The 22,823-nt window shown below is 39.4% G+C and overlaps 1 protein-coding gene across 2 annotated transcripts in view; it reads left to right on the forward strand.

Moving 5' to 3' along the window:
* The window catches only part of LOC145448239 (intelectin-1a-like), a 152,323-nt gene extending 129,500 nt beyond the window's left edge, over positions 1–22,823 (forward strand). The window contains exons 2-5 of one of the 2 annotated variants that reach the window (XM_080326601.1): positions 15,230–15,316; positions 21,600–21,777; positions 21,841–22,060; positions 22,194–22,823. In XM_080326601.1, the coding sequence (XP_080182727.1) occupies positions 15,271–15,316; positions 21,600–21,777; positions 21,841–22,039 (423 nt within the window). In that variant the 5' untranslated portion in view covers positions 15,230–15,270 and the 3' untranslated portion in view covers positions 22,040–22,060; positions 22,194–22,823. Of the gene's footprint in view, positions 1–14,786; positions 15,317–21,599; positions 21,778–21,840; positions 22,061–22,193 lie in introns of those variants that run through there. The other variant, XM_080326600.1, reaches the window with a different exon arrangement.

The following is a 22,823-nucleotide window of genomic DNA, read 5'->3' on the forward strand; positions in this document are numbered from 1 at the left end:
ATGGGCATATGTCTCTCTCAAGTCGCAGATATCCATGCTAGTTCAGATATGATGTGGTCAAATATATCGCAAGAGACGAGAAAGAAGTTGACGATTCTCCAAGAAAGAATGCAGGGTGGGTAGGGTTGCATTTAAATAAAAAATCAATTTAAAACAAACATGTTTAAAACAAGGCCCTTGTTTAAAACATTTTTTCAATGATCTCACGTCACGAATATTTAATTGTGACGTCATAGTGGATTGAGATTGCCAATTGAAAATATACGGTAATTATAGCTCCTTTAACAAAATATCTACAACTGTAAATATTGAACCAACCATTTTGTGGATTCCAACCGTCCCATATCGTATACGTTGGCTGTATTGGGTGGTAACTGTCCGTAAGCTCACACAACATGTTTTTTGAAAGTATTTACACAATTATGGCATGATTTTACAACTGGAATTTTTTTTTAAAAAAAGGGCCGTTGTATAAAACACTGTTCAAAACATGTTTTTAACAAAGTGTTGTGAACAACCATTTGTTTTAAATGTAACCCAAATGGTGACAATATAAGTTATTGAAATGATTTGAATGTGGTCAAATATATCGCAGGATACGAGAAAGAACGTGACGATTCTCGTAGAAAGAATGCATTGTGAGAGTATAAGGGTGGAGCCCAATTCTTCTCCTCAACTGAGTACTGCATAAATGCGAATCCCCACTCAACTAAAAATCGATTGGTATTCAACGTTGAGTGCGCGCCAATTATCAATGCTCAGTTAAGTATCGATTTCCAGGCATCGTTTTCCGAGATAGCGTTGCCAGTTTTTTTTTGCCTGCGACCGGACACGCGTGAACGATTTTGTCATGACAACACGACGATGTCGTCCCCATTTCGTCACTGAACTACAAAGTAGACCATTTCGTCACTGATTTATTTAAATGCAACGAATACCCTCAGCTGATCCAAACTCTTTGAAGATGACAGTAGTATACACGATCGGTCGCGAACTAACGTTTTTTTGCATGGGCTCTTATGGGCGGGGTGGTGACTCGTATTGAAAACTCGTGGTGGTGACTCGTACTTTCAGACCCCCCTTGTGGTGGTGAGTCGTAATGGGCTCTTATGGACGCGGTCGTGATTCGTAGAGACATTTTAACATCTTACCATACTCAAAAGAAATATTCATAATATTAACCGGTGTTAAAAATATAGTTTTCACTTACTTGATTATATCACTACAACTCGCAAACTTGAATTAATTCATTTGGTTGTATTCATATGACCGATAATTTTTATTCAACTGTAAAGGTCGTTACTATTCTGTAAGACAAAGTATTTACTAATCGGTACATATGCGACTTGACATAACCTATTACATTTTGAGTACACGAGATTTGAATGTCTGAACAATAACTGAGAATTAAATTATGACAAGTGAATCCGTATATGATAGCGTAAAAGATACTGGAATGTCAGCAACTCTTTACGGTCATAGTTACAACCACGTTAACTGATTTGCCCGGCCAACACGTCATGATCATTCCTGAAATCAACACAAACGCGGCCACTGACTTGAGTTAACCACAAAACGGCATCAAGTTTTTAATCCACTTGTAGCTGACAGATTATTCGAATACATCGATGGAGAATATTATTGAACTCGTCGATATTGTTACTTTAACAAATTATCGCTTACGCCGACTGCGAAAGTTAATATCGAATGGTAAGACTTGATCGCATATTTGTTGAACACAGACATATGACAAAGAACATTACCGAGATTTTATAAACTAGTCATATTACTTTTCACATCTATCAATATCAGAATGCAAGTCGTCAAACTTTTTGTTAAATGTAACATTGCACTTTTGGAATCGGATTCGTTATAGTCATACAAATTGTACTAAACCCAACACCAAAACAAAAGGACTTTTTAGTTCGTTGAAATCAAATCATTCGTCTTCGACTTGCGCTTTATTAGATTGCACGCAACAATTAGTTACGAATGAGTTGTAACCAAAGTTAAGAAATCTTTGCATCCGGCACAGATATGGAAGATGAATATAGCTAACACAATCACGAATCGACGTTTCAGAGTATTTCGCGGATGTAATAAACTTGTTAGTGTCGCCTATCTAAAAGTATGCATGCGTTTGATCTCCAGACCGACTGTTGCGATGTTTAGGATTTGCTTACAATGACCAAGAGTGAGGATTTAACATCAACGTCGTTACTGTCAGAATTCGCAACAGAGAATCGAAACATTACACAGTGTGAAAATATCTCTTTGATATCAAAGCACTATTCCAAGTACACGATTAATACTCAACTCCGTTCACACTTTCTATAGAACGTGCTAAATGTAAAATATCGCGAGGTTGCAAGACTTTGATCATTTCAAAAGTAAATTGGAATATGTTTGCTAGATGCATTCAATTCAGCTAGAAATGTCTAGTGCACAACACTCGTAATATCAAAAAAGTACTTGCTATCACTAAACGTGCTTTGTATTGTTGTTCATTTGTAGTATTGATTGAAATTGTTTTTGAACCCCCAAATAATAATTCCGACATGAAACCAAGCCGCTGAAAGTCGTTACCATCACAACGAAACAATTTGTACGATGTTCGCCAAATGTATCCTATAGTTAGGTGTACTAGAATTATTTGTCTAACACATACACCGACAATGCAATCGAAAATTTTTCCGTTGTCATTCGCTAAAGTAAATGTCATCACAATACTCTGTCACTAAAAGACGTTACTTGGACGTGCTTGAATTCTAGACATAGTTCTGATTTACCCAACACAAGACCCAAGGACAACCCTAGTTTCAGTCGAACACAGATATCCAAAATATCGCACACTTCGCTATTCCTAAAGCGCAAACACCCGATGCAAAATATTACTTGTTGTGTTGTTGCGGTATCATCTTCACAATACGAACGATGGTTATGTGTAACATGCAGCCGACTTGAATCACACCAACCTGGAAGATTATTTACTCACTCTTTACATAACAATTATTGTTCAACATCACGTCATCGGTGTGTATCGGTTTTTCTAGATACAAACTATATGCTAGTGTAACGGAAAATAATTTAGTGTAACAAAAACAATTTTCATTCTCTTGACTTATGAAAACAACAGACGAGTCTTCCTTTAATATTTTGTTTGTGTCAACTAGTTGCTTTGTATGATACGATGGATATCCCCACGACTTTTTCAGATCACAATATGAAAGATATTTACATCACACAAAATACTCCACTCGATATCCCCATACTATACTAAACCGCGGAATGATTGGCCAGACTCTACAAAATGTTTTGATATCGTTTTTTACACGAATGGTTACGTATCATATAGTTGTTGTAACAAAGTTGAATGAATATACTTTTGAATTGCATACTAAAGTTTTGTACCTTCAAGAACCTCTTCAAAGTCGTATGTGTACAATGTTTATCGTGAGTCCTACACATTCATGATATCCGTCCGAGTTTGACTTTTAGAAAATATTATGTCTTTCAAAAACCAAACCTTGGTCACTGCTTGGGAGACCTATCAATGTCGTAACAGTAATCTAGTTACTTCCACCAAAGAGAATGTATTCGACTTACGTTCCACAAATCTAACACGCAAAACAATTTACTTTTTGACAAACGGAAAGCCAGACCGTGAATAGAGTTGTAATGTTCATTACTTGTTTCAAATCAATGTGTGTATAATATCGAAATGGTACTTGGAAAGATGGTAGTCATGTTTGTCAATCCTATTTCAATTTAGACTATGTCAAAGTCGAGATATTTCATTTTGGATTATCTGGATTTAGCTTTAGTACATCCCGCGAATGGATTCCGACACCGCGCTATAACATTTTTGATAATAAGGACTCAAGGGTTTTCAATCAACAATAGGCCTATCTGATTTTTTTGGTAATGCTAGAGTTGGCAAGTGATTAGATGCGTGTTTTTATTAAGCGTTTGATTTCTCAGTAATGAATACAATTATTGTATGTGCAATTGTGCATACTTGTGATTCTTGATTCTTGTAGAATTATAGTTGGTATTGATTCTATAGGTGTGAAAACGGCGGCGTGGAATGTGCGAATATTTCGATCTGGTTGAAAGTCGGCGTCAGTAATATTCAGGTTACGGTCGAATCAAAAGATCACGAAAAGATTTCTCAAAATAATTGGAATTGTACCGAATTAACACATCCAGATACGAATCAACTTGAGCTGTGGTGTAGTAAGTTTAATTTCAAGTTGACAAATTGACACAATTGCTTGAATATTCGCATGATTCTTATCATACAACTTGAGTCAACCGCGTTCTGAAGTGTCAAAACATATAGCGACCACCAGAAAGTGTCAAGTTATAGGTTTACGAATCACCGTCTGCGACGGCTCTGTGACAAACTTATTGCGGAAATATTACCTTGTGGGCGATCGGTATGTCCGTAACACCAAATCATGATCGATCGCTATGTCTGAAGCATTACCCTGTGAGTGGTCGTTGGATTTTAAAGTTATATCACACCCTTTTGACTAGCGGTAACCTCACAAAGGATTAGGGTTAGAGCGGAAATAAGTGACAATCTGTCGCTATTCAGGTTACCGACACTGGCGGTCTGTCATTCGTTACTTATTAAATCTTACGAGTCAAATCAAGTTCTGTGACAAACTGCTTACGAAAATTTCACCGCGTGAGCGATCGATATGCCTGTAACACCAAGTCGCGAAAGATGGTTATGTCCGAAACATTATCTTGTCAGCGATCGTGGGGTTAGTTATATATTTCACACCTATTTGAAGTGTTAGTTTGTGAGCGTGGTTATTGTTGGTATTCGAATCGCCGTCTACGCCGGCTCTGTGGTAATCTAATTACCCAAACATTACCATGCGAGTAATTCCTAGATTTTGCAAACTATTTTCACGCCTTTTTTGTTGAAAGTACGACATTCCGCCCGCAGTCTATACCCGAAAGTACGAATCATCGCCGCGTCCATAAGAATAACGATATATCATTGTCGTACTCGCCGTAATTTGGAATATACACATTAACTAAGGACCAATCACATGACTAATTACTTGATACATATTCAACACCGGGCGAGAGATGCCTATACCCGAAAGGGCGATTCACGACCGCACCCATAAGACACAATAGCCGCATGCCACCCCCGCCATAAGAATAACGATATATCATTGTCGTACTCACCGTAAACGTTGGGATTAACTCGAATCGGTCATATTCAATAATTTGTAATATACACATTAACTAAGAATCAATCACGTGACTATTTACTATTCCTGATACCTATTCAACACAGCGCGAGAGTTGACTATACCAGAAAGTACGATTCACGACCGCATCCATAAGAACACATGGCGAATCACCAGAGATCCCGTAAGAATACATGACAGGCGAATCACCGCCACCGCCTATAGCAAAAAAGGCGAGTCACGACCACGAGTTTTCAATACGAGTCACCGCCGCAGCCTATACCTGAAAGTACAAATCACGACCGCGAGTTTTCAATACGAGTCACCGCCGCAGCCTATACCCGAAAGTACGAATCACGACCGCGTCCATAAGAACCCATTACGAATCACGGCCGAGAGGGGGGTCTGAAAGTACGAGTCACCACCACGAGTTTTCAATACGAGTCACCGCCGCAGCCTATACCCGAAAGTACGAATCACGACCGCGTCCATAAGAACCCATTACGACTCACCACCACAAGGGGGGTCTGAAAGTACGAGTCACCACCCCCGGTTTTCAATACGAGTCACCACCCCGCCCATAAGAGCCCATGCAAAAAAACGTTAGTTAGCGACCGATCGTATGTACTACTGATGACCCAATTAAAATATATAAATCATTAAAGATACCCGGAATAGGGTGGAGTGAAAATGACTTTTTTTTAAATCGAAAAAAGGTCTTCCTCAATCCTGACAAATGACCTAAAACTTCAATAAAGAGTCACTTCAGGGTGTTGCCCCTATTTTCCAGCCGGCAAACCCCCAATTTCTGCGCGTGGGGGGGGGGGGGGGTAAATGGCCCATCTTGGCAACCGCTGGTCGTAGAGTCATGATATATAGCTCAAAATCTGTGGAAGCATCATGTTTCTATCCGTCTTCGGAAGAAAGTTTTCTCTATTGTGAACACAAAATGAGTTATAGCCAAAAACAATATATACGCACATTTTTGTTGAAATTCAGCATTTATTCTGATGAATTGTGATCTGTCATCAGTTTTTTTTCTTAAAAGAAAAGTATCACACAGACAATACCGAATATTGGGCCCATATTACAAATATATTCACAACACAGTCCTTTTAAAATCGTTTCAAAACATCATAATGAAATACTCACATTTAACGACGTATTGAAAATGCATTCTTTTGTCAAGTTTTTTCATCAGTTTACGAGACTTAATTGTTCGGCGAATGAGGCCATCTCGTCTTTGAAATCCCGAAACTTGTGCTGATACTTCTGTTACGAGCTTTACATGCCGTTCCACTGTTTGATTGTGGCATGGATGGAACAAAATCAGAGGCTTCTCGCGGCATTCTTCCAACTCTGCATCAGTTAAGTGCTCAATCGCTGGAGGAAGTTGTTGATATAAGGTTCAATATCAACCAACTCGTGGTATGCCTTTGCTTCCAAGTTCAACTTTGGGACACTGAATAAACGAACATGACCGCAGTTCAATTGGTTGGAACTGCTATCACTCTCAATGTCCAGAAGTGAATTTTGCTCAGCGGCATGTTATAAATGTGCTGGGCAATTATTCAAGGAAATGCTGATGATCATCTGGCTTACTTGGAGGTTGGACCAGTTGCGCATTCAAGATGGCTAACTTTAGGATGCAGTGCAGAGTTTTACGGTATTATGTAACAGTTGATGAACCGCCTTTGAACCTGGAGATTCTGGCAGGGTTGTAATGACTCGAGTCATGACTCGACTCGAGTCAGACTCGAGTCACGATTTTTTTGTGACTCGACTTGACTCGAGTACTTTTTCTTGAAATGGGAAAATGACTTGACTCGACTCGAATCAATATTTGGATTGACTCGACTTGTACTCGAGTCATTACGCATGACTCGACTCAAGTCATTGACTCGGCTTATTTTATATGACTTGAAGGTGAAGAAAATTGCCAATAACAATGGTTACATCAACGCATGTGACGAATTCGGTCGACATCGCTATTTGTCACCACTGTTTTCGTTGCACTCATCTGATATCAGATATGCCGCCGGAAACAACAAAAGACAATGGTGTGGTACATAGTAGCAATGCATTGTACAAAATCATCCAGTGATAAAGAGGGAATAGATCCTCCGCGATCAAAGTACTCAAGACTTTACAAATATACAAGCAAACGTTCGAAGCAAAGTTCAATTAGAGCCAATGAAACGACTCAGATAGTAAAGTAGTCTACTTAGAAGAGACTTATAAGCTCAGGTGTAGCTTTGAAGGCCATGATTCGTTGCATTTTTGGGTGACTAGAATGGATGAGTATCTAATACTCTTTAGTGTCTTCAAAAATGCTTTTCAATTCCTGCATCTAATGCACCAGTGGAACGTGTATCCAGTGGATGTGGATTTATTCTAAGGCCATGCCGCTTTATATATATATGAAAATCTCCTTTCCAATTTAGTATTTTTAAGTGTAACTCATTGATTTTATCTGCTGTCAGTGAAAACACACAATACCCTCCGTCCATTTGACTTTTGTTAGGTATGTGCATTGTGCGCGTGAGTAATAATGAATGGCTAGTGTTGTGTGATGTTTATACAATAGGGGTGATCAAAAATAACTTCTTTTTTATTCTACTGGGTGGCTACTTGATAAAATTGTTATGTTGCATAAAAAGAACACTGAATCTGGCTTAATTTTAAAAAAGTAGAATCAATAATATGAGAGGAGACAATTTTGGATTTGAAAATAAATGAAGTATATTTAGTGAGAAATGCTTTCATATATTATAATTACATACTAGTATAGTAAGTCGATTATTTTTTCATATCCGAAATATTCCACTCTAATAACCTCGCTTCTTCTAGTTGGAATTGAGCCAAACTTGCTATGAATAATATTTTTACACAATCTAACAATATCATGAGCTAGCGGGTAGAATTCGAAAGTCTCTATTTGTAATTAATCCAAAATATTTTCTCTCAGCATCGCTTTCTACTGGTTAGAATTGAGCTAAATTTAAGTTATTTTAGAAAATCTAACAATTTTAGGAAGTAGCCTTCTTTTTGAGATTTGTCCTCATTTTTGAGAATTTTTGGTAAATGTAGGGCAAATTCGACGAAGATAACAGTAAATCAGCACTAAAGTATCGCTCCGGCGACTATTTCGGGATCTGAGCAGGAAAGTTGACCTTTTCCTGGTCAACCACCTGATTATGTGAAAGCAAAACTGTACCTCTACATAAACGTTTATCTGTTGATTCTCTACCAGCTTGTATCTATACGTGGATTCGTTGGTTCTCTATCAGATAGTATGTAGACTAGGGCTTTTCAAATATGACATCTTTTCTCAAATCGGACTGGCTACTTGATAAAATTGTTAGGTTACTTAATTTAGGCCTACACACCAAATTCGGTTCAATTCCAACCAGTAGCCGCATTGCTACAGGAGAAGAAAGTTTCTATTTATTATATCAAAACAAATATCAAAAAATTTGAAAATTTTCTGTTCACCCCATGAAAGTGTTGGGTAGTCTATAGAAACGATGCTCACGAAACTTGGTTCAATTCCAACCAATGGAAGCGGAGTTATTGCCGTCGGAAATTTTGGATTACGAAAAAAATAGTATTTACGCCGTTACGGTGACCAATTCTTTAATTATTTATTATAGTGTACCTTAAATACTATTTTATACAAATCCACATTTTTCGACGGCAATAACTCCGCTTCTACTGGTTGGAATGGAACCAAATTTGGTGAACATCGTTTCTATAGACAACCTAACACTTTCATGGGGTGAACAGAAAATCCTCAAATTTTTTATTTATTTTTATATAATAAATAGTAACTTTCTTCTCCTGTAGCAATGCGGCTAATGGTTGTAATTGAACCAAATTTGGTGTGTAGGCTTAAATTAGGTAACCTAACAATTTTATCAAGTAGCCAGTGCGATTTGTGAAAAAAAGTCAATTTTGAAGAGCCCTAATGTAGACAAGAATTCGTTAATCCTCTATAAGCTATTTGTGAGCGTTTGTCGATGTGCTCGCAATAAAAACTGAATGCTTGTATGTGTGATGTATCAGACTGACAAGACAGATATTTGATTTGAAGTTCTAAGATTAGTAAAGTTATCGTATTGGCGGCCTGTCTCGTCTATCTGTAGCATCGGTAAATGAGGCCAGGAACTGTCCGTTATCTGCATAAATAAACATGTGCCAAGACTATGATAGGGACGAAATAACCATGTTTTGCAAGCAAGGAATTTGATATCACCCAAGCAGGATTGAAAACATAAGTTAAACATGACTTCAATACTGTGACTTGGACTCGACTCGAGTCATAACACTATGACTCGGACTTGACCCTTAAAACGGTGACTTGGACTCGGACTCGACTCGGTGATGAATTGAAAATGACTCGACTCGACTCGAGTCAAAACCACAAAAGTAAGATTGACTCGTGACTCGGAACCATGTGACTTGGTTACAACCCTGGATTCTGGTTGGTTTTTGCCTTTAAGTATATTTTCCGACTTGGTTTGAGATCAAGCGAAACAAACATATAACACGTGGATCGAGAAACATCTTCAACTTGATTCAACAGGTTTTGAATTTCTCTGACCGAAACGTTCGGAAAATTGCTTTGAACGTGGTGATAAGAAACGGTTATTTCGCACACCCCGAAAATATTATGATTGCAATGCTGGTAGATGATAATGAAGACATACGAAATATTGGTGTGACCAAGGTGCTTGCGTTTCGAAAACATGCCGCTGACTTAAATTCACTTGTGGACATTGAAAGTCATAGCAGTTCCAACCAATTGAACTGGGTTCCTATTCGTTTATTCTGTGTCCCAAAGCCAAGGCATACCACGAGTTGGTTGATATTGAACCTTATCAACAACTTCCTCCAACGATTGAGCACTTAACTGATGCAGAGTTGGAAGAATGCCGCGAGAAGCCTCTGATTTTGTTTCATCCATGCCACAATCAAACAGCGGAACGACATGTAAAGCTGGTAACAGAAGCATCAGCACAAGTTTCGGGATTTGAAAGATGAGATGGCCTCTCAATTGCCAAAAAATTAGGTCTCGTAAACTGATGAAAAAATTTGACACAAAAATGCATTTTCAATAAGGCGTTAAATGTGGGTGTTTCATTATGATGTTTCGAACCGATTTTAAAAGGCCTGTGTTGTGAATATATTTGTATTATGGGCCCAATATTCGGTATTGTCAGTGTGTTACTTCTAGTTTCAAAAACAAACTGATGACAGATGACGATTCGTCAGAATAAATGCTGAATTTCAACAAAAATGTGTAGAAACATGATGCTTCCACAGATTTTGAGCTATATATCACTAATCTACGACCAGCGGTTGCCGAGATGGGCCATTCCCCCCCCCCACGCGCAGAAATTGGGGGGTTGCCGGCTGGAAAATGGGGGCAACACCCTGAAGTGACTTTGTAGTGATGATTTAGGTCATTTGTCAGGATTGAGGAAGCCCTTTTTTCGATTTGAAAAAAAAATCATTTTCACTCCACCCTTACCCGGAACGTTCTTATGCCCCACAGAAGTATATTTGCAAGACGCTACAAACCCTTACGAAATTTATGAAGATAAGTTTCACAGCAGGCGAACACGTAAGTGAAGGCCTGAAAGAACAAAATAATCCACCTATATCGTGAAAACAAATTGAAAAATTACCATATTTTCAGGATTTCTTTCCAGTTCTCTTTGAACCATTCATTTTGCTCCTCTACCATTCAACTTCCCGAAATACCCGGACATCGAGGTCCATGCTAGCGGTCTGTTCAAGATGCCTCGTCTATTTAATTGTGGGAAGACCATGCGTAATATTAATAATAATCGTCAAGTAGTATTTTTCATCTGAACAAGTCACACACAATGTAGAATGCGATAAGACACACTGCAGTGTAATGAACAGATATGAGGATATCGAACGACACGCAGTTGCGATCTTTTTTATACTGACATCCACCTCGGCCTAGAGTGCCCGATGTCACAGTTCTCTTCTGATATTGATTTTCTTGAAGCCACGTCCCTTTCTAGTTCTTTCCATTACTTGTGACTAGAGCCCGACCGATTATCGGCCCGCCGATAATATCGAGTCGATATCACGCTTGGAGAGATATATCGGTATCGGCCATTGAAGGTAAAAAAATATCGGTCTTTTTGGTGACGTCACAACATGGTGGTAGGGAGTCAAGAGAAGTCGATGAAAGACGTGAGGACGGTCAATTATAAAAATAAATGACCAAGCTGCATATAGTGCATACTGCATACAGGGCAGTAGGCGTGTCTATCTGAATATTATAGATAACTAACCACCGTTATGCCCCACTCACCTCGTGGGAATCTCCCTGCAGTAATCGATCACCAAAGACAGAGAGCAGCTGGATGGATAGTAGTCTGCAGAAGATTTCAATCAGTAAGAGAAATGAGAACTTCAATCATGCTGGACTGACCCTCGTAATGATAGAGAAAAGCGTTGCGTCGAAACATTTCCCGGTTCGGTACCAACAGAGCTAATTATACCAGTAATGTATGAAGTCGTCTGACTGAGGCCTGCGGCTGCGGGGCCACCATGATAGGAAATATGCGAGCATAGAGGGCAAGAAAATCAAGCAAACGTCGAGTAAAGCCAGTAATTGATACGAAAATTTTGGATTCTATGATGACATTGGCCAATTCTGACAAAAGAGTGTAAAATATTGATCAATTGATTGTTGAAATGCTGGTCAAAGGCCCATGGGGGATGGGTGGAGCAGTTGCAGACGTGGACAATTTGAGTTGTTTTGCACATTCTCATCAGCTATTTGTTAATGATGTGCTGAAGGCTCCAGGTGCATTGTCAGAAGAATATCAATATCAATATATGGTTAAACCATTGAAGGAAAGATCCCCTGCAAGGGAGCGGTGGAACCGAAATGAAGAAAGATTTCCTGCTGTGCCACTAACTATGCTACCAAGTGAAAGACTGCTCACTGTGTTTAGTACTATATACATCATCTATGGAAGACCACAGTAGTTCACTCCTTGGAGAAAGGGCCGAGAAATTGTGCTTCGTGAACTGTAATGTGCAACTGCTGGATTGGTGCTTTTGATGCATTTTTATAGTTCCTTGATCATTTATTTCATGTTCAAGCATATCAATGGCTGTAAAGTTGTTGAAAGAAATGCTATGGGGTGTTAAATATGGGCCTTGAGCTAGATTCCATATCTTTTGAATATCGGCTGAATATATCGGGGTTATCGGTGGAGGTACTGGATATCGGTCTTATCGGTATCGGCTCAGAAATCCAATATCGGTCGGGCTCTACTTGTGACTGCTTTCTGTCGTCGGGTCTTTTTTGTCGCCGTAATAACGGCGACGGCTCGGGATGCTAGCGCGTTGAGACTGCAGAGTGCAGAAGTTACCGTTCCGGTATACCAAGATGCCGTACGACAAGAACTCGAAAGGGTACAGAAGATAATTACAAATACAATTATAAACATAACATCCGCGCAAGCGCCACTGATGTTATTCGCTCAGCAGAACCTCACATCACGAAATAGTGTACCTATAAATGACAATACCGGTACTCCGGTATTTGGTATTTGAATGTAGCCTGCAGTTGGCTGCTCGATTGTGAAAATTGACACTTAAGTCGGGTGGTGCGCTGACTTAGATTTGAGTGCCGATCTGGACGCATTTGAGTGTGAGTATACTTTTTGGCGTGAGTTGAGTAATGAAATCGCTGCTGAGTACTAGAGAATCGCCACTCAGCAGAGAAATTGGGCTCCACCCTGAGCTATTGAAGTGATTTGAGCCGTCACCGAGAGCCGTTATACTATGCCAGTCTAACATCGACCGTTGTATGGCGTGTATGTATCACGTACGCATTGATGTAACACGAAAAGGAAATGATACATCTTGATATAATTGTGACTTCACTCAATGCACTCAAAAAATAAGATGTCTGAATTAGGATTGTACTCAAGTCATAAGGTTCCGAGACGCATATGTCAATGTCACTTTAATAGTTTTGGCTCAAGTCAACTCGATTCATTTCCAATTTAACGCCGAGTCAAGCCCTATCACAAGTCATCGTGTTCAATGTCGAGTCTCTAGTTCGAGTCATGTTCAACTCACTTTTTTAGACTCTGCTTTGGTGATATCGAATGCCTCATACAAGATACTGATTTTTTCCCATTCTTGAAAGTGTTTGACCTTAGCCTACTTTTCACGTACAAGTACTGATATCAGAAAGACCAATATTGTGGTCACTTTATTATTCTTTGAAGTTACGGTAAAATACCTGTCTTGGTCGTCCCAATGTCGCGTTATGACTTGGTCGAGTAATGTGCAATGACTTGAGAACAAATCGAGTCAATACACAAATTTACCAAAGTTGTGTCGAGTTATCTTTCGTATTTTATGGAAATGACTCGAGTCCGGTCATGAGTCGGGTCAATACTCCCGTGCGAATATTATTCAAATACAACTGTGCATAAAGATGAATCCTTACTGAAGAACTCTGACAAACGAGCAGTAAATTTTGTTATTGAATGCCATCCCCCCACTCCACAGCCATTATTAATCAGTGTTAGGATCAAGTCACTGCCTTCGAGTCACGAGTCATTTCGAGTCATTGCACATTTTGACTCGAGTCAAGTCAAGTCAATCGATTTTCGAAGGTGACTCGGGTCAAGTCAAGTCACTCGATTTTTGGAAGTGACTCGAGTCAAGTCGAGTCAAGTCGAGTCAAGTCGAGTCAAGTCGAGTCAAGTCGAGTCAAGTCGAGTCAAGTCGAGTCAAGTCAAGTCAAGTCACGAGTCAAGTCATAATTCAAGTCAAGTTGCCTTTTCAAAGTATGAGGCATGCTTACGTCATAGCATTTTGCTAGTTGTGTGAAATACAGATTGATTGGGTATTGATTTCGATCCGATGAATGAATAAAGAGTTAAATGTACACGCAAGAATAGGCGCTGTATCGCTCACATATACGTGGAACTGCTAAACTACGTAAGAAATTGCATAGCCTCCGTTTATAGTTACCAGTCAAAATAGAGAATAGAGAATAGAGAAACGAATTGATAAGATGCAATACATTACCCATTTACAAATTGATATTATACAATTCGAGCCTGTGCTCGTGGTTGACGACTATATAAACTATATTCGACTTCAATTATAATAAAAAATGAGAGTTGTTGTTGAGGTAAGAACAGAAATAGATACTTTGCTACTAAATTACTTTACTAATTTACGACAACGTAAGCTGTAAACTGCGATCACTTCGTTTGCGGTCAATTCATTTGTGAGAGAACAGTGGAGGCTCAGTAAAACGCACGATCATTGAATGATTTGTCACTTTAAAATGTTATACACCATTCTTTCGCGAAAAATCTAAACATATGCAAGATACAGTGATTTTTATCGACATCGATTGCTTGATGACTTGAAATTGACTCGTCAATTTTGCTCCGAGTCACGAGTCAATCCACATTTCTGATACGTCGAGTCAAGTCAAGTCATACGAAAATAGTGACTCGAGTCCGACTCGAGTCAAGTCAAGTCATGACTCGAGTCATCTCAACACTGTTATTATTACGTCTCCTCTCCCAACGAAAGAGAGAACATGTTTCGACTGCGAGGTGAGTCCTGAACCCGACAAATTTATTTATCTTCTGTCCTTACAGATGTTGAAATGCTTGGAGCTATTTTCAATCCAGGAAATAGCTGTCTACAGATCAAGCATCAGTATGCCAACTCCAGTGATGGCCTGTATTATTTGAAAGATTCCGAAGTAAGTGTGGATCTATTTACAAAGTATACGTAAACTTCCACATTCATAGGGTGAAGTATACCCTTTCCTTATAGCTGTGTGTGAAACGAAATGTCTGAAAAATATCTAAATCCTGATTCATGTAACATTACAAAGTGATGTCAGCTGTCTCAGAATGAGTCGATTTCTCACACATTCCAGAACAACGTATTCCAGACATATTGCGATATGAGCACGGCAGGAGGAGGTTGGACTCTTGTTGCCTCCGTTCATGAAAACAACATGAATGGAAAATGTACCACCGGCGACCGTTGGTCGAGTGAGCAAGGTAAAGCGAGTGTTGCCAAAGTATACATTGATATTTCAGCCAAGAAGCTTACTTTGCAAACCGATTCAATAATAATAATAATTATTATTATCATTAAAGAAGTTTTTCGAAAGTATATGTTCCAGACATTCCAATGACCTTTGAAAGATTCACACATCCCCCAACGAGACTTCGTCACATATGATAAAAGTTAAACAAAACATTGTAGGAGTACTACAAAGTAGGAATATTTTTAATGTATCTTCTGTGGGAGTGTATAATGTGTACACTGTACAGGATATCACGTACAAGACGTAAAAAAATATGTTGCCTACCGTGAACCATACTGCTATGCCTGAAAACATTCGAAATGGAAAGTAAGCTCTTGTGAGCATCAGCGATGAGACGGACTTTCAGCATTCCCGTGGCCACCCACTGGCCACGGATATTTTGTGGCCGGCCACAGTATAGTTCATGGCCGGCGATGAAACTTCGCTGTGGCCGGCCGTAATATACCAACTTAATATTGAATATCAGTATACCGCCTGTGACCCAATCGTGGTCAAATGTATGATCAATTATGTTCTATTATGGGCGTAGTAAATAGACCAAGGTGAGAGCGAGAGTTACGCTCAGTTTATAAGCATTTTCTACCAAAATACCAGAAGAATAGCGATTCAATGAAATGATGGGAAGAAGTCGAAAAGATCTGGCATAGTCTCAATTATTAATTAAAAACACACAAAATGATGTAAAGAATACATTAAAAAGGGGGATACCATAAACCAGTGGCGGCTCGTCCTATAGGGCAACTGGGGCATTGCCCCACCTAAAATTCTGTTCAATAACAATTCTTTACCATTTATAGACGCACACCTATCTAAATAAACCGAAATCACAGCGAAAATCGTATACTTCTTGTCCTTTCGCTTGTAAATGCCCATATATAGCAAAGTCTATGCGAAAATCGAATTCTCTTCTGTGTTTTCGCTTTGCGAATGCCTAGCCGGGGCTTGCCCCGGTAGCGCTCATAACAAGCTTTCACTGTCTATTCTCTCAAAACCGCGCACAATAAAGAAACGGTGATTTACTCTCTCCTATTCATAAAATTACGGAGCAACCGGGGCACGATAGCTCTGTGCCCTTAAGGTGTGATGTAACAATCGTATCTATAGCTGAACTCTGTTACCGTCATATGCGTTTAGTCGACCTTTGCTGGTATAGGTCGATTTTAATGGGGTTTCACACCATGAAAACTCTTGAAACTTGTTATGTCATGTCGTGATGGTGGTATTTAACACTTCCCCAAGTTTCAGGGTTTCTACTTAAAGTTTAGGGTAGTAATTCCGTTTCCGAAGTTGAGTGTGTGCTGATCCGTCATCGCAAACAGATTTTATTCAAAAGCCGGTATTTGTATCCATTGGTTTTGACGGTGTTCAATACTGAGATCGGTTATGACATTTGGCACGGTAAGTCTTAATGTTAGTATCGAACGCTGTACCAAGTTTTAAGTTTGTCACTGAACTGTGTTAGTGGTAATTTCGTTTCCTAATTCGAGTGAGAGCTGACTCGTCATTTATCGCTAACAGATTATACGCAAAGCCGGTATTGGTCTCTATTGATTTTAACGATGCTCCTTACCTAGATCCGTCATAAGCTTTTGCACGGTATGTCTTGATTTTAGTATCGAACGCTGTGCCAAGTCTCAAGGTTGACACTCAATGATTAGGGCAGTAATTTCGTTATCAAGGTCGAGTATGGTAAAGATGTGCTCCGATCTGACTCTTTAGCCTACAACACATTGCGGATTTCACGCAAAAGCCGGTGTATCTGCGGTAACGTTAACAGAGATGATGATATCATTCTCAGTTTGCATTCAAATATTTACTTTGATCGTATATTCTCCAATGTCAATTTCACCGTGAAATTGTGGCCTTCAAGCCATTTGCGTACAACCCCCCCGTCACTTGATCAGCCTATTCCTCAGTAAATTTTACGCAAAATTCGGTGTTGGTCTGTTCGCATTAATTTTGACAGTGTACCATACCGAAAAGGGCCATGAGGCCACTTCTCGATAATGTCATGTAACAGTGTACCAAGTTTAGGGCTTTCATCCACGTATTTATTCGGTAATATATTTTTCAAAGGCGATTTCGCAGCAGACCTATAAGACAGTAATAAAAACGTATGTGTCGTGTTACAGTCTCCAGTTTCAAGGCCAAAATCTCTTATGCTGTACCGAGACCAAATTTCCGAGGCTGCTATTCTTAGTCCTTTACAATGATGTTTTGGATTCAATAGGACAGGCCCAATCTATGAGATAACAATTGCGTATCCGACCGAATTCGTTGACCTTTCCAATTAGGCTTACGCTATCTCTCGAGTTATAGTCATTTCCATTTCTGCAAATAATTAGTCAGGTCTAATGCGAACATGAACCGTGTTGAATCTTTGTTCCGTACGCCGTTTACGCAGTTACCACACTTCAAGTCACAGCTCACCAGCGGACCTCTCGTGGCACATACGTTAAAATCACTGTTGCCGGGAAATTCATGTTACCGTACCATCATTAAGTTACTTGTTTACGTTGGAAAACGCCATTGTGACGTCATCTTGATAAAAAGTCGCTTGCAGCCCTTGCCCCACCAACCGATATTGTCACGAGCCGCCACTGCCATAAACGAAACAGGAAATAATGATATAGAAAGCTAGAAGCAATGATGAAAGTATCTTAACTGGTAACCAACGGGTAAATGTTGATTTGGATGTCTGATTTTGTAGAAATAGACCCAAATATTCGGCTGACACTCGTCACGGCTAATCGTAAGCAACTGCATAAAATTGGAAAGAACAATGTATTCCAAATATTGGTCGGAAAATCTCTATAAGTTACCCAGAACCTGTGAAATTCAGATGACATTCTGTGGTAGGCCACAAATCAGATTGGAGCTCGCTGTGGCCGGTCCTTCCCCCGTTCCGATATTGATTGTCTACGGTAAGATATGCATTGTGCAGTTGCAATCGATTGTATAGTTGGTTATATTTTCTAAATATGCATACCTGCGATTAAATATTATGAGGCTGATAATGTACTTCATTTATCAACCATGTTTATCGTTTATGATAAGTCTGCGATGCGAAGTCATACATATATATTTGATCATGTGGTTTAAGGATGTAGGGCCAGTTTAAAATCGTTCGTGAATGGCCCTGATGAATTTATGAATTAATAAATACTGTACTGGAAATTTGTCCTAATTCACTGCAGAATTGTTCCATTTAGGCTTGAACAGACTCGACTATACCTCCTTCACAGAGGTGGTCAAAGTAGTCAAGAAAGCTACTCAAGTAGAAGAAGCGACGAAAAAATCTACTCAACTACGATTACAAGTACTTCCTCAATAAGCCACCTTAAACTACTTTAAGTAGAAGTAGAATTGTCTGACTTTAAATCTACTCAAGTAAGTAAGTAGTTTTGAAAACAGTCTTAATTCGTTCGCATGGACTGTCAAAAGCTGCGGATTGAGCCACGCGACAGGTGCAGAAAGCTTGATTCGTATTGATGCATCCCAGGAGGTATCAATTTTCGACAGAATAAGCATTGTTTCGCATCATGGGATGCAAATTATAGTTTTGATATGAAAATTCGATACTAACCGTTTGTTTTCTAGAAGACCCCGTTTTTAGGGAATATCATGGCATGGCGCCGTCGCCATATTATAAGGCACAAGTTTAGGCGAAGAGCCATACGCAGAAGTTGTATCGGATACGGTTTCAACACTTTGCGCAATTAGCATACGTTTGTAACAAATATTGTGGATCGGGAAACTTATATTTAGTGTACCTTGATTTTCGGAAAATAGAGGCATTACTGCACTCGCTTTTATGCTTCAACATGTATGTTCAAGCAAAAGAACTGAAAGTAATTGGAACTCAAAGTATGATACTTGCAATTGAAAGTGAAATGCAAATACCACTTCTAAAAAGCAGAAATTATATTTCATGTACTTTGCCCATAAACCTTAAAAGGTGATCTGCTAAAACAGGCGTAACGTCCAAAAAATCTGGATTTTTCAGATTAGCAAGACACGTAATGAGCTGCTACATTACGATATGATACGTAATTGCTAAATTGCGAAACAGTAGTTAAAACGTTATGGTGGGCCATATTTACTGTGATGAAATATTTTATATGGGCGACAATTCGGTGTAAGAGGGACCAAGCAATCCGATACCTAAATTATATTCACTGATACTTTAATGAAAACATATTTGTCACTCCATCACTACTATACGCAAAGGGCAACAAAAATGTCTGGACTTTACTTGACTTTTATTAATATTAAATGTTGATACTCTGTGGAAACAGCCCCGAAATTCCTCATGCTATCTTTCGTATTGGAGGATTAAACTACTTCAACTTGACAAACTGAAAATAGAAGTAGATCACAAAATATTACGAAGTAGAAGTAGAAGCAGAGAAAATCAGATCTACTTGAGTAAGTAACAGAAGTAGATGAAAACTACTTGAGTACTTCGAAAATGTAGAAGTACTTCGTTACTGGCCACCTCTGCTCCTTGAATACATATGTATGTTTCATCGGGATACTTGACCGGTCAATATGCGGCCATCTTACCTGTTTTGTCGTTCTCAGTACTAAATCTCGTAATCAAAGTATCCGAACGAAACAATTAGGAAATCAGAGAACCAATAATATGTGTAAAATACTCTTTAAGTTACGGAAAAGCTGTGAAATCCACATGACATTTAGTGGCAGGCCACAGAGCAGCTCGCTGTGGCCGGTGCTTCACCCGAGCTGATATCTCTTTGCAACGGTTTGGGATATGTATTACGTAGTTGTAAACAAGTCCATAGTTTGTTATCTGTCGTATAGCTGAATAGCTGTAAATTGAATATTGCCTGGCTGATACAATCCGTCCGTTCTGTATCAAGTCTATGATAAGTCCGTGATATACCTTGATTAACGTACTGCTATAGGGCTACAGGCGACGTTCGCTATTCTCAACATCAATGGAGCTTGCACTCATATTGTTGGACGATGAATCTATGAATATGTTCATGCTGTAGCAGCACTTCAACTTGACACACTGCGTATTTTATGCATATGTGAAAAAAGGCAACGATGTAGCCTAACTTACCGGTACTATTGCTAAAAGGTGTGGCTTTGTTTCCAGAAATTCGATTTTGGTCACGTTTGCGATCCCATATAATTTGTATATATATATATATATATATATATCCAGCTATGCCGAGCCTACTTATTGACCGATAGTCAATATTCATGATATAATTGTGGTTGCTGCAAGGAACAATGGAATGTTTCCCCAATCAATGTTCAGAGAACAATCTTGATGATACAGACAAGTTATAATCGCTCATTATAGTTCAATATCTGAATGTAGTGCAAATACTTATCGCCGTGTAAAGTGCATCTGATTTCTCGCGCCCCTGGGTGTTTTCCGTGGAAAGCATGTATTCGACACATTGCATTTAACTACTTGCATATGAATGATTGTAATCATGTCTTCAATTACTTTCGATTTGGTGAGATTGGTAACGAAATAAACGAACTTTTGGAAGCAAAATATGACGGTTTCTTTATGTAGAAAAGGACGGAGGGGCAGGGAGTCAGATTATCTACGCTTGCATCACTAATGGGCTTTGGCGATGGAGGCGCGAAGAAACTGTAAGGCTATCGAGTCTGCACCACGCTTTTATCTCTCCACGCAATCCCTGTGCCTTGAGCGCCTGACATGGAAGCTGTGGACACCGGTTTTGATGTAAAATGGTTTTTCTGATAGAGCAATAAGATGTACGCTCTAACATTACTCTATCAATTTGATAGGAAGTTCAAAGAACACATATTTCGGTGTTAGTTTACAACGCACCACCCCAGAGTTTTTTTCAATGGACAGAGGGAATTTAATTCATTTCTACAGCGAACACAGAAGATAGACATGTGTAAAATCAAACTACGTGCTTGCGATTTTAGTGGAAGTCGTCTTCAAACCTAGCTGCTAGCAAGTTCGTAGTAGCAAGTTCGTATTCACTGTGGCCCGCCACGAGACAACGCTTTTTCATGGCCGGCCACGAAATATTCGTGGCCGGCCACAGAAAAATCTGTGGCTAGTAAGTGGCCACGGGAAAGCTGAGACCCCAACTGTCAGCGATATGAGAAAAAGGTCAAACGTGAAATTATATTTGATGATGAGACAGCAAGAGTGAAAATATAATTATTTCCCTAGAAATGACAGCTGTCACCTTTCGTTTACGGCTCTGCAGGCAACCACGAGGGGCACCCACACGGTGACGGTTTCTGGGAGAACAGGGCGATTCATGGATCAGCTACGTCGGCTTCAAGCGATGATTACAAAAACTCAGGATACTTTGCAATGAATGCTCACGACATTATGATTTGGCAAGTGCCAAATGACACCCCCGTGTCCAGTTATAAATCGAGGTGATCAAGCGATGAATTGTTGTCGACACATATCATTGAAAACAGTTAAATTCTTCACTGCAGTGCATTCCTGAGGTATCGCACTACAAATGGATTTCTGCGATTTCACGGCGGCAACATGGCCTCGCTGTTCTCTGTTTACAAGATAAGATCGAAACAATACACCATGGACATTGACAATGGTCCGTACGCCCCCATAGTGTGGGATATAGGTGATAATAACAGATTGCTAGCCATGTACGGAGATAATGCCAAGCAATAGGTTATCGCTGGATATATTCAGGTTTGGGACATTTTGTTGCCCATTATGAATTTGTCAGCAATGAATGTTGCCATCGACTTGATTTCCACCTCGTTAAACGACCTAAAGAGGTCACTATTACTTAAGTAATGAGATGAATATTATGCCTTTGCAGTTTCGCGCAGTAAATTTGGAAGGGGATGCGTTCGCATTATGTCCAGGAGTGAAGGCCAGGCCGGGATATGGCAATATTGAGCACTCCTGCATCGGAAGCACGAGTAACAGCCCGTACATTGGTCACTGTGGCGACTATGCATACAGAGATGATTCGAACCCGGGCTATAGTTTGAGCAAGGAAATGATTGAGTCTGTTGTGATGATATTTTACAAATGAAGATGTATTTGCAATTTCGATCAATATTTTCAAAAATAATATGTATCAATATGTGTTATTCGTAAATTGCGTATATATGCATGGGTGTGTCCCCGGTCTCGAAGACTGTAGTCATATCTAATCTCTCTGCCAAGCTTTTTCATTTTATGACTTGTATAAATATTACCAGTGCCTTCTTTATTTCTAGGTTGATCAAATATCTCTCTCTCTCTCTCTCTCTTAAATGAAGCTGAGTATAATTTATAGGCAGCTCAATATAGTCATTCAAATGAGTTTTTGAGTAGGCTACTCATCACTGTTCCAGTCTGTTATCTCGTACGTACTTTGGCATGAGTATTGTAACGGTTTGGTGATCGTAATTTAGCGATGAAACGGAGCCTGTAGATCCCGATTATGTCATCGGCTATAGGA

Source organism: Botryllus schlosseri, chromosome 10 (assembly GCF_051294905.1).
Source record: "Botryllus schlosseri isolate E-star chromosome 10, Bs_hap1, whole genome shotgun sequence".
In the NCBI taxonomy this organism is placed as follows: Eukaryota; Metazoa; Chordata; class Ascidiacea; order Stolidobranchia; family Styelidae; genus Botryllus; species Botryllus schlosseri.